The sequence below is a fragment of the Nerophis ophidion genome, linkage group LG04 (assembly GCF_033978795.1).
Source record: "Nerophis ophidion isolate RoL-2023_Sa linkage group LG04, RoL_Noph_v1.0, whole genome shotgun sequence".
Lineage (NCBI taxonomy): Eukaryota > Metazoa > Chordata > Actinopteri > Syngnathiformes > Syngnathidae > Nerophis > Nerophis ophidion.
Window position 1 is genome coordinate 24,475,247 of NC_084614.1, and position 15,047 is coordinate 24,490,293.

Sequence of the window (15,047 nt, forward strand, 5' to 3'; positions counted from 1 at the left end):
GGCGGCATAAAAGTTGCGTAAGTTTGTCATGAAACAAAAATATATACATATTGAAACAGGCAGACCCCTGGAGCATTTGTTGTCCCTGGCAAGCAGGGTGCTTCACACACTGAAGCACACACATGCAACAAACACATGAATGCTTTCGTCATTTGCAAAGGTACCTACAGTATAATCACAGCTACCTTGTGAAATATGTAGTGGTGTTTTGGGGACCAGCAAGGATTCAGTGTGTGTGTGCGTGCGTGAGAAAGAACCTCCAGACACCCTGAGGCTTTGCGTTGACGTCGAGGCTACATCTGCTCTTGCCTCCTCCTCTCAACTCACATGCAGGGGGGCTGAGTTGTATAGTTGGGAAGACCTCAGCTACCCCCTTGTCTGGCCCTTAACCCATCCACTTGATGTCCACTAACTTCCTGACATTTTGCCATCCAACCCTCCTTGTCGTTGTCACCTCCCTCAGGGGGACTTGACGGACAGATGTTCAACATCTACCTAATTACCCCCCTCCTCACACACCAATATATGACCTCAATTCTCAGGGGGAGGCAAGTTGAGTCTATAGAGGCAACATCTGTATGGTCACACAAAAAGTTAATTTAGTATTATTTAATTGCACACGGCGACAGACAGCACTCTTAACATGTGGGAACTAGAAATTGTGACCACAAGAGGCGATTTAAATATTTTTATTCAACACAGGCTGAACAGGTTAACTTCACTTGGCAAAAAAGCAGCCTCTTTTTTGCAACAAAACAGTATGATCATAAATGATCTTGCTTTAAAGGTCTCCCTCCACATCTGTAATGCACTTTTCGGTAATCAAATAGAAGTGGTCATTAAAAGCACTTGAAGTGTTTGCTGCGCAAGCTTGAGCGGAGACCAGCCTCCACAAGCCCAAAGACATTACCATTGCAGTGCAAAGCGTGTAGAAAACCTCCAGAAGTAGGTTTGCTGAAAAAATTCACATCCGAATCACAACTTGTATTACGATTCTGAATAGATTTAAATTTTCAAGAAACTGCTTTCAAAAATTGTTTTTTTTTTTACACAGTCTACAAGCTGGGTTGCTAAGCCTTTTTGCCTCCATGTGTGAGGAGGTAACCCCCATACCTTCATATACAAAAGGTAGTGGAGATTGTCATGATCTATGGACAGCATAGTTATTAGCCTTGCATTTGTGCCATCAATGGATGGTACATACGCAGCATGACAGGGGATGCAAAACGATAACAGTGCAATACTTTTTCATAACAATGTCACCACTGCCTAGTTTCTCGTTATATTCTTATTTTACTGTTATTTTTATTCTCATTGTTGCGTTTTATTTTCATTCTTATTGTAATATTTTTCTATTTTGTTTCCATTTATACCCCCATTATTTACTTTTTGAATTCGATCTCAATTGCTGCTGGAATTTAAATTTTCTTGAGGGAACTCTCCTGAAGGACTAAATAAAGTACTATCTATCTATCTATGATCGTGTGAACTTAAAAAGAGGTCAATATCAATAACTATTGAATTTGGGAAGCCATCTTTTAGTAGACCAAACAAAACAACTCAGCGGCCCAAATTTGAACCCCTAGTCCCCAGTTCGCACCCTGAGCTGCAGGCTCTATGTGTATACATCATACTGTACTGTAACAGCCAAGAGGAGAATTTGTAACCTGTAACTCATTTTTAAAAAGGTGTTATTATAATTTATTTACCTGATAATATACTGTGAGAACCAGTTTGAATCAGGAATCTAATCAGAATCAAATTGAATCGTGCGTTGTTATATTCACATCCCTATTGAGAAGCTTGCAGCATTTGGCAACACTTTGCCCCCTTGGTAAAATGTGTAAAGTCGTTTTCAAAAATGGCTGTTTTAAAGATTCGTGGCACATTGTACAAATAAAATAAAGAACAATTTTACAACATTTTCAAATTACAGAAAAAAGGCCTAAAGTAATGAGAAAGTTAGGAAATACCGATAATAAAAACAGTAAGATGTGTCTTTAAATATGTAGAACATTTCTTTAGCTTTTTTTTTAATTATTATTTTCATTCGCCTATTTAATTACAGAAGACATGACGTCAGCACCACATGGTTGTCAAATAATAAAAACAGTAAGATGTGTCTTTAAATATGTAGAACATTTCTTTAGCTTTTTTTTTTATTATTATTTTCATTCGCCTATTTAATTACAGAAGACATGACGTCAGCACCACCTGGTTGTCAAAAATATCTAAATTGTACTTGAAAAATTGAATTTCCAGGAAGGAAATTGACAATATCATGCAGCCCTAATTCTGATACATGTAAAGGCACATCAAATAGCAAATTAAATGAAAGCTAAAGGTGTATTTATATTTGTGATGGAAATAAAACTCAATTTCTACAGCATAAACCTAAACTAAAAAAAGTTTACATGGATGCCAAGAACATGTATATTACAAACAATATTATGGCTCAATGCAATGCAACAAGATATTTTTAATTGCCAGTTTGTTACAATAAATACAAGTTATCAGGCAGGCAACAAGAGCACCATGGCACACAAAAAACAGGCCAGTGACGCACAAACTGATTACGGACCAACAAACAAGCTTTGATTCATTGATGGTCTAATTAAAAAGTGATCAACAATAAAAGTCTCAGTTCTAGTCCATGCCTCTTAACTAGCTAAGTAATAAGAGTGACAGATTGACTGGATTGTTAATTACTCAGCTCAGTAACCCTGCTCTGATTGCCTCAAGCCCCGGAGACACACACGTCTAGGTTGAACTAACCTTTTAACCCTCTGGTGTTTTTATTTTGTTGTGTTTGTTTTGATGAGCTGCACTTATAACACTTGTGAGGATTCACACGTTGCACAGCAACTTTAAATTAATGACACATGCTGGCCATTAGCCTGATGAGAGGGGTGAAACGAGGGAGGACCGCGCTGTGCCGCAATTCTAGCAAAGTTGTGCTAACAGATGCAGTTGGGCCAAGTGCTCATAAATAGCAGATAAATATTTTAACGCAAAGTCGGCAAACACGGCAGACAGCGCTAACATGCTTTGCCTTGTCTGTATTATTGATTCATCCTAAGTTCTGAAATGCCACAATTATATTCTAACAAAGTACCTTCGACAGCTAGTGAGCGTGTAGTTATTTTTCCACAAATAAACACAAATTATAATTGTTTCCCATTACATTTGGTGAAAACAGCGCGCGACACAGAGGCTTGTGACATGACACTCAAGTAAAAGCAGCCTTTCAGGTGCATGCCTGCATTAGGCTACTTGGGTGTATTTCCTTGATTGATCAGCAAAAATATATACATACTTCAATGCCTCTATCGCACATGTGCAAAATCGCAGCATGGTCGCTTTGTGTACATACAGTATTTCACCGACACCTGTCGCAATAAATAGCGCCTTGATTTTTGTCATCTCTGCACCTCTCCTCACAACAAGAAGCTTTGAGCTCTTCAATAATTTATCTTATTTCTTTGGCCAGAGGCACTTCTTGGCGTCAAGATACAGCTGCAGAGCGCATTACAAAAACTAAACTAAAATATATAATTAATTTCTAAAAAGCACACACACACACACGCACGCACACACGCACACACACACACTAATAGCCTAAAGCTGAGTAATGCCGACGACAGTGTGGCACTTTAACTTGAATATAAAGCATTTGAAACCATGTCCCACTAAGCTACTTCTTCAAGGGAAACTGCACTTATCCTAACAGTAATAACATGCGATCAAAAGTCTGCTTACAACAGAGCTTATGGGAGTCACTCTATTCTGCCAATAGAACCTTTAGAAAAACACCTCCATTAAAGTTTTACATACATACTGTAAGTATGTATGTAATGTAGTAAAAGGCACACTTACAATAACGTAATATTTACGTATTTTGCTCAATTTGAGCATACGTGGCTCACTTACTTTAAAAAAAATGCATCACAATATTCACTTTTTTCTTCCACAACATCACTGGTTATTACTTACTGCAGACTTCATGAGAGATAAACATAATAAAACATCACTTACAATACAATGTCTGCTATCATAAGGATGCCGACTTGTAGAATCTTGTTAAATTCCCGTTTAGATGAGGAATGACTCATAATCCTTGTGAAAGGGGTTGGAACCAAGCATCTTTCCGTGTCTTTCTCGCAATTTCCTGGTCTAAATTGGCTGTCAAAGTGCACCAATTTGTTGGATTAAGTCTTGTTCCTTCTACTATCGAGGGGCAAGGCATTATTTATCCAATCCATCTTTCAATTTTGTACTGTCTGTCCCTTTAAGGGTCATGGGGAGGGCTTGAGCCTATCCCAGCTGCACTTGGCAGAAGGAAGCATACACCCTGGACAAGTCGCCACCTCATCGCAGGGCCAAGACAAACAAGGACAATTTAGTGTTGCCAATCAGCCTATCATGTCTGTGCATGTCTTTGGAGGTGGGAGGAAGCTGGAGTACCCAGAAAGGAACCCAGCCAATCACAGGGAGAAACTCCATACAGAGAGACCTTGAGCCAAGGAGTCAAACCCAGGACCTTCTTTTTGTGAGGCACGGGCACTAACCCCTGCTCCACTGTGCTGCCAGCATATTTAGGATCTACAATATATTTCCACGAGCTCTGACGCGAGAGAGCAGCTCACCAGCCAATGATGTCAACATAGCCAAACTAGGTAGTGATCACAGCGCTGCTATAATTTGTCAGCATTAGCACTTGTAATAACAGTATCACTAACGCTTTATATTTAACTCGCAAAATGTAAATTGTTGGCGCTTTTTGAATGGTTATTTACTGGAACTTCTTATTGGCTCCATTTTAAGCAAATCTTTATTTAAGCCTAATTAGAAGTTGGAAAGCATTAAAACACACCCACGCGCACACACACACACACCCACGCATACACACACACATACACGTCGCCTTGTCTTTCATATTGATTGGGAACAACAGGCAAAATTTCAAAAAAAGTGCAGTTTCCCTTTTAAATTAAATCCCCTTTGTTTCCATTAAAGTAACTTCCCCTTAAGATATGTATATGCTTCTAGTCCTTACATGAGAAAAAGCCTCTTAAGATCCTTTAAACGAATGCGGCGTCGCCTCAGAAGAGCTGCAGCAACACATCGGGTCCCCAGTCCAAGGCTGTCTGAGCCACCGCGAACACTGCTGCCCCCAGCGTCGCCGACAGCCCCCACACGGCCATCTTCACCATCCTGCTCCCCTTCCCCCAACGCTGGCCTCCGTCCCGGGGCAAAGCCTCATCCAAGCCTGAGTGACGAGCTGCTACGAGCACAAATCAGGGGGTGGGGGGGTGATGGCAATACATTGTTTGTCCAGTGGGGGAATGCTGCAGCATGTTTTAGATCACATACATTAAAAGGAACCTGGTAGGGATACTGCACCTTTTTGTCCTAATCTGCTATATTTACATTTACACTTGATGAGATGGTCTACAGCATTTGTTTACTTGTTATTGATTGACCCCTGGTCTCTGATAATTATTTGACTACTTCATTTAGTACTAGAGAGAATTATTACCTCGTTTGGAGGATGTAGTTAGGCGCTGGAGTACGGAGTCTGGTCTCTGGTGGAGTGTCGCAAGCTGAAACGTCTTGAAGTTACTAATTGACTGGCTGTGGAAGAACACATAAAAAAGTTGAGAGTCAGTCAAAGAAGGCTTCTTTACCTTCCTTACCTTTTACGAGACCGCAGCTCTGCCCGCTTGGCCAGCAAGGAGGGAGGGAAGCGGACAAACAACTCCTGCGCCTGGCCGATGAGGCACTCATAAGGGAGGTCCTGGGGGATGCGCGAGAGGAGGTGGTGCACCATGGCCATGTCACATTCTGTCTGCTTCACCTCCTTCTCCCTGTGCAACACGATCTGTTGAGTTGGAGGAGGAAGAGGAGGACGTTTCATCCATGAAGCTGCTCAGTGAGTTCAGACATGGATTACACACTATAGTAAATTTAAGAGTGAACCAGTCAATTGAGGAAGCATGAACTACATTCTATATAGCATGTAACAAATGGCTTTTTACATGCTTACCGTAGCAGCTAGGTAGATGGGCATTATGGGGTGAGAGGCCAAGAAGAAGTCGTAGAGTCTCAGTGTGAGTTTGGGCTCCAACAGGACATGTCCATACCACGTGATGAGCCAAGACAAAGCAAAGATGGTCCCCACCTCCGCTCTAAGTGAAAACAAAATAAAATAGTGCCGTTATGTCTGCAAACACCCGAAGAAAGACAACGACACAAATAATGAATACACCAAAGCAATGGTTTGACTGTGCGTCCAGGTCAGCACTTGACCGCCCTCTAGAGGCAATCAGGCACATTACGTTGATGTTTTTTCACCTGATCATGAAGTCATGAAGCTCCTTGTCCACTTCTTCCAATAAAGGCATCAAATAGTTTAAAATATGTTTGGTGCTGTCCATTGTAGGGTCCATGAAATCCCTAAAAAGTTATTGTATTGTAAAGAGAAGTGTTTTTCTTTTAACATACAAATAAATTACTACCTGAGGTGACATTTGGATAAGGTGTGCAGCATTGCGATGGTCATCCGCTCACCAACAACCAGTAATAGCGTGACCGCCACGTCATGGTAGCCCTGGTAGTAGTTCAGCAGGGGGTTGCATCTTAAAACCTCTAGTATGACATCAATGAGCTGTTCTTGTAGAACATCTCTTTCTGTAGACAGCATACCTTAGAAAGAAGAAACCGCAAACTGAATTCAATTTCTGGAGGACGCTTAATCGGTCTCATGCTGTTTTTGTAAATTAATTGAAAAAATCTGTACACAGACATTTTGGGAAGCGCTTCATGGATCTCCTGACATCCATGACAATCTGGTTGTAGTCCTTTTGGTTCTCCCGTCCAGCTCTCCCTGTTATACAATATTGTATTATGCATGGCATTTATTTAAATCGACATACAATTCTGTGAAGTACTAACCAGGTTTATAAGGCAGTTCATATACATTGATGTTAAGAAGTTTAGGCCACACTTTTCTCCGCAGTTCATCTATAAACAGTCCCCCTTTGCTGATGGCAGCCCTCTGGAGGGTCTCAATATCCACCGGATCACTGAAAAAGACACTGTTTAGAAAAATGGCCTTTATGCTTATTACCGCTTATTATACCAACAGGATCTCTGCAAGTTTCCATCCATCCTTCCATTTTCTATCGCTTATTCCCTTTGGGGTCACGGGGGGCGCTGGTTCCTATCTCAGCTACAATCGGGCGGAAGGCGGCGTACACCCTGGACTAGTCGTCATCTCATCACAGGGCCAACACAGATAGACAGACGACATTCACACTCACATTCACACACTAGGGCCAATTTAGTGTTGCCAATCAAACTATCCCCAGGTGCATGTCTTTGGAAGTGGGAGGAAGCCGGAGTACCCGGGGGGAACCCACGAATTCACGGGGAGAACATGCAAACTCCACACAGAAAGATCCCAAGCCTGGGATTGAACCCAGGACAACTCAGGACCTTCGTATTGTGAGGCAGACACACTAACCCCTCTGCAAGTTTCAACAAGTCAAATTTAAAACTTTTTAAGACCATGTTGAACATAGTTTAAGACCTTTTAACATTCATATGGACAAAAAAGTACAGAGACAAAGGAAAATCAGAGGGCCAGAATGAATTGTAACTACCGTATTTCCTTGAATTGCCGCAGGGTATATGGTATGCGCCTGCCTTCAATTACTGCCGGGTCAAACTCGCTTCGCAAAATAATTAGCGCATGCTTAGTATTACCGCCTGGTCAAACTTGTGACGTCGCGGGTGACACTTCGACTGTCATCATTATTCAAAATGGAGGAGGCTGATTTCAATACCGGTAATTTGAAATCGCATAAAGGGAAGAAGATTAAGAGCTATTAAGTAGGATTTAAGGTCCAGGCTTACATCACACTCAAATTTTTACTGCATGCCTTTGGTAAGTGCCGGAGTGAGAAGAGGTTTTAAAATAATTAGCGCATGCTTACTTTTACCGCATGCCTTTGGTAAGCGCAGAAGTGAGAAGAGGTTTTAAATTAATTAGCACCCCGGCGGCAATTCAAGGAAATACGGTATATTAAAAATCAAATCAAAATCAAATAAATGTCAAATAAAATACTTTGCAAACACTGAAAACAAGGCTAAAAATACACAAGTAAGACAAGTAGCATGTAAAACACACATTGTTAAAGATAAAACAAATGAAACAGTGGCAATTTGTTACAAAATTCTGTCAATTCACTTGCATTATTTTACATTACTTTGGCGGTTTGGACTGCTCTGATAATTTTTTAACAAGCCAACCAGGTGAATGCATGTCTCGTATCTACAGAATATGTGCATTGGGGAAGCTGTTACCAAAATTACCTGCCACGCTTTCAACTCCTTGTGCAGGTCAGAATGTTTGTTATTTAAATGTTTACCTAAAATTGAAGCAACGGTGGTAATGGTGAGGCATGTTTTAAAGCAGCCCGGCACGTCCGTGTTTAAAGCATCACTTTTATTGACAGCTTTGAAGCCCAAATACCTTAATCGTTCCTTTCACGCAGCCTTTTTCTTAACCAGTAGACTTGCTGTATTTTGTCATTGTTTTGGACGATTATTACCATTTTATGTGCTCAGTGTGTGTGTTTTGGCACACGAATGCGCCGCTCCGCAACTCAGCAACGCCACCGCCGGACGGCAGCACATGTGAATGAAGAATAACTAAGGTTGTTTTCCACAGGCAGTAAAACTTTTTTTAATTCATTAGAAGAGTGGTAGATTATTAGTAGCGGTGTACTGTACAATCCTATAGTCCTACAATTAGACAACAAACACAGCAATAAAGTTAACGGGTGAGCTCGTTTTGTTTTTTTTACATTCATCCTGGTTCGGCTGATGAAAAAACAAAGAACTACACGGAGAAGAAGCCATCATCTACGACTGTTGTATCTTTTGAATTTTTTAAGGTATGTAACGTTAATGTTTTCACATTTGCAAGCTTTAAAATTTTAGAATTTTAGTATTATCATTTAGTATTTCAGTTAGCTAGTTAGCTAGCGTGGCTAGCTGGCTAACATTACAAACTAACGTTCCAAACTAACATGTAATATATTATATAACGTGTGGAAAAATTGTGCATTTTTGTCAGGCCCTACCTGAGGGTGTCAGCATCTGAAATGTCTCACTCTGAAGGGCTAGATTCATACCCCCTACTCCTCGTTATGTCCACTACCCATACGTGCAAAGACTCATTGGGACACCACTTCACGGGAACGCGCAAAGCGTAGGCATAGGGCTCAAAAGAAGGGTGAGGGTTGGGATTGGGCCTAACTGTATCTGCGCAAAGTTGTGAAAAACGGAGTGCAGACAGAACAATTGTCCAACAAGAAAGAAGGCGATAATGGCTTGCAAGCCGCAAACAAAATTTGGATGCGAATAGTGTGGACAACATTCAAATTTGCTCAGCTCATTTTGTATCTGGTATGTATAAATACATTTTTAGTTGTTCTTCTGACTTTTTTGATAATATATTGCTAATAAAGAAGGACTAGTTTTTATTTAGGCGTGATAAGATGAAATTCGCAAATCTTGCCTACTTTCTTCACCCCATCAAAAATCTTAAAACACACAACCTTTATAGCTTTTAATTTCAGTTGCTGTATAAACTTGCAGAAAGAAATTAGGCATGGAAAGCTGACCTGAATTTGTTGTAATAAATAATAGAAATAATATGAGAATTATCTTTTCTTTTTATAGTTTTACTGTTGTGAGTTCACTTCTACCACAGAGAAACAAGCATGTATGTGATATTTTGATTTCACTAATATTGATCTAACTCGGAAAATGACACCACTTTACCCACATAAGACTCCTTTGGGGGGTTAACTTGAACCTTGTATAGTTGTGCAAGTGTTTCCGGCATTTCAGCATCGTTTGGACATGGACATATCCCGGATTTCTGACTTATACATTAACATTCCATTCACTTTCACCCCCATGTTTCACCCTTCCCTCCTCAATAGCTCCACATCCGGGTCCGAAACACTTTATAAAGTTTCCATCCACCGGCTGCAAGCTTGCATTAAATTGACCGCCCCAGAGCCATAAATCGTTGAACTTTCAATTACCCATCTTATGCAAGTAATTCGGCTTTGCTGTGAGCTTTTATTTAGTTTTCTGCGCTGCGATGCTAAAGTTAAAGTTAACGTACCAATGATTGTCACACACACACTAGGTGTGGCGAAATTATTCTCTGCATTTGAACCATCACCCTTGATCACCCCCTGGGAGGTGAGGGGAGCAGTGGGCAGCAGTGGTGCCGTGCCCGGGAATCATTTATGGTCATTTAACCCCCAATTCCAACCCTTGATGCTGAGTGCCAAGCAGGGAGGCAATGGGTCCCATTTTTTGTATAGTCTTAGGTATGACTCGGCCAGGGTTTGAACTCACAACCTACCGATCTCACTCCAACCACTAGGCCACTGAGTAGCAACTAGGGCTGGGCGATATGGCCTTTTTTTAATATCTTGATATTCTTAGGCCATACCGCGATACATGATATATATCTCGATATTTTTGCCTTAGCCTTGAATAAACTCTTGATACATATAATTACGGCAGTATGATGATTCTACGTGTGTACAATACATTAAAACATTCTTGTTCATACTGCATTAATATATGCTCATTTTAAACTTTCATGCAGAGAAGGAAATCACAACTATGTCGATTGACCAAAACTATTTGTTAAAGTTATTAGCAGGTGACTTTTCAAATGATGCTACATTTTTGTCCCACACGCTATTAGACTGTACAACTCCTCTCTTGGGAGGGGGGCGGGGGGTACTAGGATGACAGGGGGTGCAAAACAATAGCAGTGCAATACGTTATAACATGGTCACTACTGACTAGTTTCTTTTGTTATATTCTTATTTTACTGTTATATTTTTATTCCCATTGTTACTTTTTATTTTTATTGTTATTGTTATATATCTCTATTTTGTTTACATTTAAACCCTCATTATTTACTTTTTACTTTTTTAAATTGATCTCAACTCTGTACACTGCTGCACGAATTTGAATTTTCCTGAAGGAACTCTCCTGAAGGAATCAATAAAGTACTATCTATCTATCTATATTTGCAGTAATGTTACTTTTGGTAGCAACGCTTGTGCCCCACACGGCTTCACTAGCATCACAGCTAACGTTACCCAGTCTGCTACCTCTCTGCACCGTGAGGGCGTATACGTATGTAGCAGTGTCGTGACACTATGTGACGTGTGTAAGTTTGTGCGCTTGCTGTCTGTGAGAAGGAGACACAAGAAGGAGTGGGAAGAGCCTATAGCAGGGGTCGGGAACTTTTTTGGCTGAGAGAGCCATACAAGCCAAATATTTTAAAAAGTATTTCCGTGAGAGCATACAATTTTTTTATTTTTTTTTTAAACACTGAATACAACTATATGTGTGCATTTTCAAGAAAGACCAACATTTTTAGAGTATAATAAGTCTCTTATTCTTTTTAATAACATTGTTATTCTGAGGCTAGCCAAAAATAAATAAAATACTTCTTACCATTAATGCGACTTCTTGAACAGGTGCGGTAGAAACCGGATGGAAGGATAAAAATGCATGAGAATGTTTTATATCTTGAACGTTATTTTTGATACTGTGATTACCAGCGGATTTATTCATTACTTATCGTGTCAAGCAATGTCAGCTAAAATTGATCTGAGAGCCAGGTGCAGTCATCAAAAGAGGCACATCTGGCTCTAGAGACATAGGTTCCCTACCCCTGGCCTATAGTATAATGCCCGCAGATAAAAGCAATTGCGTGAGAACGTATACTCGAATACCACGATATAGTAATTTTCTATATCGCACAGAGACAAACCCACGATATATCGCCCAGCCCTAGCTGCAACAACACATCGCTGCGCACGCTGATATATTCCGACCGGGGCAGCAAAGGTACTTTGGTGGTTTTATGGTTACAATATAGCGCCCTCAAAAATGTAAACATTTAAAAGCAAGACTGAAGTTGTTGCATGTTTTAAATAAAAGTAATGTTAATATAATTTAAGACCTTTTAAACTCTCATTTAAAACCTTTTATGAGATTTTAGGACAATTGGAGACATTAAAGGCCTTAAATTCAAATTGTTGGATTTAAGACATTTTAAGACCCCGTGGGAACCTTGGCCGTGTTTTGTGTTTTCTGATAATAGTCAACAGTGCTGTGTGTGTGTGTGTGTGTGTGTGTGTGTGTGTGTGTGTGTGTGTGTGTGTGTGTGTGTGTGTGTGTGTGTGTGTGTGTGTGTGTGTGTGTGTGTGTGTGTGTGTGTTTTCTTCTCTTCTTTTACTTTTGGTGTAAATCCCTTTGTGCCCATGTTCAGTTCCGTTTCCGTTTATTTCGAACATGCAATGTAAACACACATTTCCAGTTGTTTCATTACAGCACAACCAAAAAGGCGTAGGAAGAAGCAGATCTTATGTAATCCTACCCCTTTTCATACATAGCAATTTTATCCAATTTTGTTGTTCTCTGTAACAGGACAGTGAACCAATAAATAATATACAATAGTAAGCAAACAAATGTTAAATACATAGATAATCTTTGTCTCAATAAAAAAAGGACAAAAAATAATTCAAGATGTTCATCATAATTCTTGATCTGTGTACTTTGTGAACACTTGTAGTTTGAACAGTCACTTAAACTGAATTATATTATATATAAATGGGTTGTACTTGTATAGCGCTTTTCTACCTTCAAGGTACTCAAAGCGCTTTGACACTACTTCCACATTTACCCATTCACCCACACATTCACACACTGATGGAGGGAGCTGCCATGCAAGGCGCCAACCAGCACCCATCAGGAGCAAGGGTGAAGTGTCTTGCTCAGGACACAACGGACGTGACGAGGTTGGTACTAGGTGGGATTTGAACCAGGGACCCTCGGGTTGCGCACGGCCAATCTCCCACTGCGCCATGTATGCTTTGTTTGATTTCTTTGGTTAATCCATTCCATATTTTAATTCCACATACAGATATGCTAAAGGTTTTAAGAGTTGTACGAGCATACAAATGTTTTAAATTAGATTTTCCTCTAAGTTTAGATGTCTCCTCTTTTGTTGAGAAGAATTGTTGTACATTCTTGGGTAGTAGATTATAGTTTGTTTTATACATTATTTTAGCTGTTTGATAATGCACCAAATCGCTGAATTTTAATAATTGTGATTTAATAAAGGGTTTGTATGTTCTGTACAAACAGTGTTATATACATGAAATAAAGTTTGATTGATTTAAATATTAACACTGACAATATTAATGCTTTATAAAATGCTATCCACTTCTGACAAGTTAAACTGATTGTGTGGTTTTGCTTGATTACCAGATGAAAAGGATCACATCATCACATTGTTCACCTGTTCAAAGCCTGATGTATCTCAGCCAACTTCTGTTTTTTCCCACAGTTGACATCTGTGAAGGAAGGTAGGTAGATGTGAGACTGCCACGTAGGCGACACGAGCAAGCTTAAATTAAACAGTACTTGAATGAGATACAATGCCATTAAAAAAATTAAAAAAAAACAAGCGAATATTAGTAATGGCTGAGAAAACAGCTAGCAATGTTTACCTTGTTAGCTAAACTGTTGGGTTGACTTACCTCTCTCGACAGGTCCTTTCACCTCAACTCCTACGCTATTAAGTTTATTTCTCTTTGGCTTTTTCATTCCCTCTTAAAATATCATTGTCACACAAATAATTCGCGGTTTCCAGGCCAGCAATAGTTCATTCAGCTTGTAAAATCATTCATGACATGAAGCGTCACTACCACGTCTTACCAGACTTCGCGACAGCTGAGGCTGACAGTGACTACGAGGCTTGGCGGCAATTGGTCAAAAACTGAACGTGACTAAGAAGTCGTAGATGATTGGTCGGTTGACAGAATGTGGTCTCAAGCAAACTTGATTGTGCTGTAGTTCTTTGAAGTCGCAGTGTTATGGGGTAATTGTTAACGATATAATATCTCATTAAGTATAGCACTGATTGACACAAAACATTAATTTTCCCAACGACACTTTGTTTCGTTGAACATTTAATTCACCATAGACGCTTTATTTGTCGTATTATTCATCCACATTTTTGAACAACTCGCTCCTGACATCTAGCGGTTAAAATTACATTTTAACCAATTAAAAACATGCTTTACAGCAGGGGTCAACAACCTTTTTGAAACCAAGAGCTAATTCTTGGGTACTGATTAATGCAAAGGGCAACCAGTTTGACACACAATTAAATAAATTGCCAGAAATAGCCAATTTGCTCAATTTACCTTCAATAAATAAATATGTATTTATTGAAAAAAAAGGGTATTTCTGTCATTCCGTCGCACATTTTTTTTCCTTTTATGGGAGGTTTTTGTAGAGAATAAATGATGAAAAAAACACTTAATTGAACGGTTTAAAAGAGGAGAAAACACGAAAAAAGTGAAAATAAAATTTTTAAACATAGTTTATCTTCAGATTCGACTCTTTAAAATTCCAAATTCAACCGAAAAAAATGAATACAAAAACTAGCTAATTCGAATCTTTTTGGAAAAAATAAAAAAAATAATTTATGGAACAACATTAGTCATTTTTCCTGATTAAGATTAATTTTAGAATTTTGATAACATGTTTTAAATAGGTTACAATCCAATCTGCACTTTGTTATAATATATATCAAATTGGACCAAGCTATATTTCTAACAAAGACAAATCATTATTTATTCTAGATTTTCCAGGAAATTTATTTTTAAAGAAATTCAAAAGACTTTGAAATAAGATTTAAATTTGATTCTACAGATTGTCTAGATTTCCCTGAATATTTTTTTTAATTTTACTCATAATAAGTTTGGAGAAATATTTCAAAAATATTCTTCGTTGAAAAAACAGAAGCTAAAGTGAAGAATTAAAGTAAAATGCCCATCCATCCATTTTCTATTGCTTATTCCATTTTGGGGAATAAGCAGATAGGTGCCTATCTCAGCTACAATCGGGCGGAAGGCGGTGTA

The 15,047-nt window shown here is 39.2% G+C and overlaps 1 protein-coding gene across 3 annotated transcripts; it reads right to left on the reverse strand.

Annotated features, from left to right (window-relative positions):
• Nucleotides 1-674: 674 nt before the first annotated feature.
• Nucleotides 675-13,874, reverse strand: zgc:63863 (uncharacterized protein LOC393372 homolog). 3 transcript variants are annotated; one of them, XM_061897569.1, is made up of 10 exons: nt 13,659-13,874; nt 13,418-13,475; nt 6,955-7,085; nt 6,806-6,886; nt 6,519-6,705; nt 6,355-6,456; nt 6,047-6,188; nt 5,697-5,881; nt 5,540-5,634; nt 675-5,281 (listed from the first exon to the last, which is right to left on the reverse strand). In XM_061897569.1, the coding sequence occupies exons 1-10, from the start codon at nt 13,723-13,725 to the stop codon at nt 5,103-5,105; spliced, it is 1,227 nt and encodes a 408-aa protein (XP_061753553.1). In that variant the 5' UTR covers nt 13,726-13,874; the 3' UTR covers nt 675-5,102. The 3 variants fall into 3 exon arrangements, with proteins under 3 accessions (XP_061753553.1, XP_061753552.1, XP_061753554.1); XM_061897568.1 differs by having other exon boundaries at nt 675-5,284; nt 13,659-13,873; XM_061897570.1 differs by having other exon boundaries at nt 675-5,284; nt 13,418-13,472; nt 13,659-13,872.
• Nucleotides 13,875-15,047: the final 1,173 nt, after the last annotated feature.

Excerpts from the sequence above, each read along its gene's own strand:
- zgc:63863 (XM_061897568.1), bottom strand. The coding sequence starts at position 13,725 with ATGAAAAAGCCAAAGAGAAATAAACTTAATAGCGTAGGAGTTGAGGTG. Across the intron at positions 6,189-6,354 it reads CTTCATGACTTCATGATCAG|AGCGGAGGTGGGGACCATCT; the intron begins GTGAAAAAACAT and ends GTTTTCACTTAG. Across the intron at positions 5,285-5,539 it reads AACTACATCCTCCAAACGAG|CAGCTCGTCACTCAGGCTTG; the intron begins GTAATAATTCTC and ends TTGTGCTCGTAG.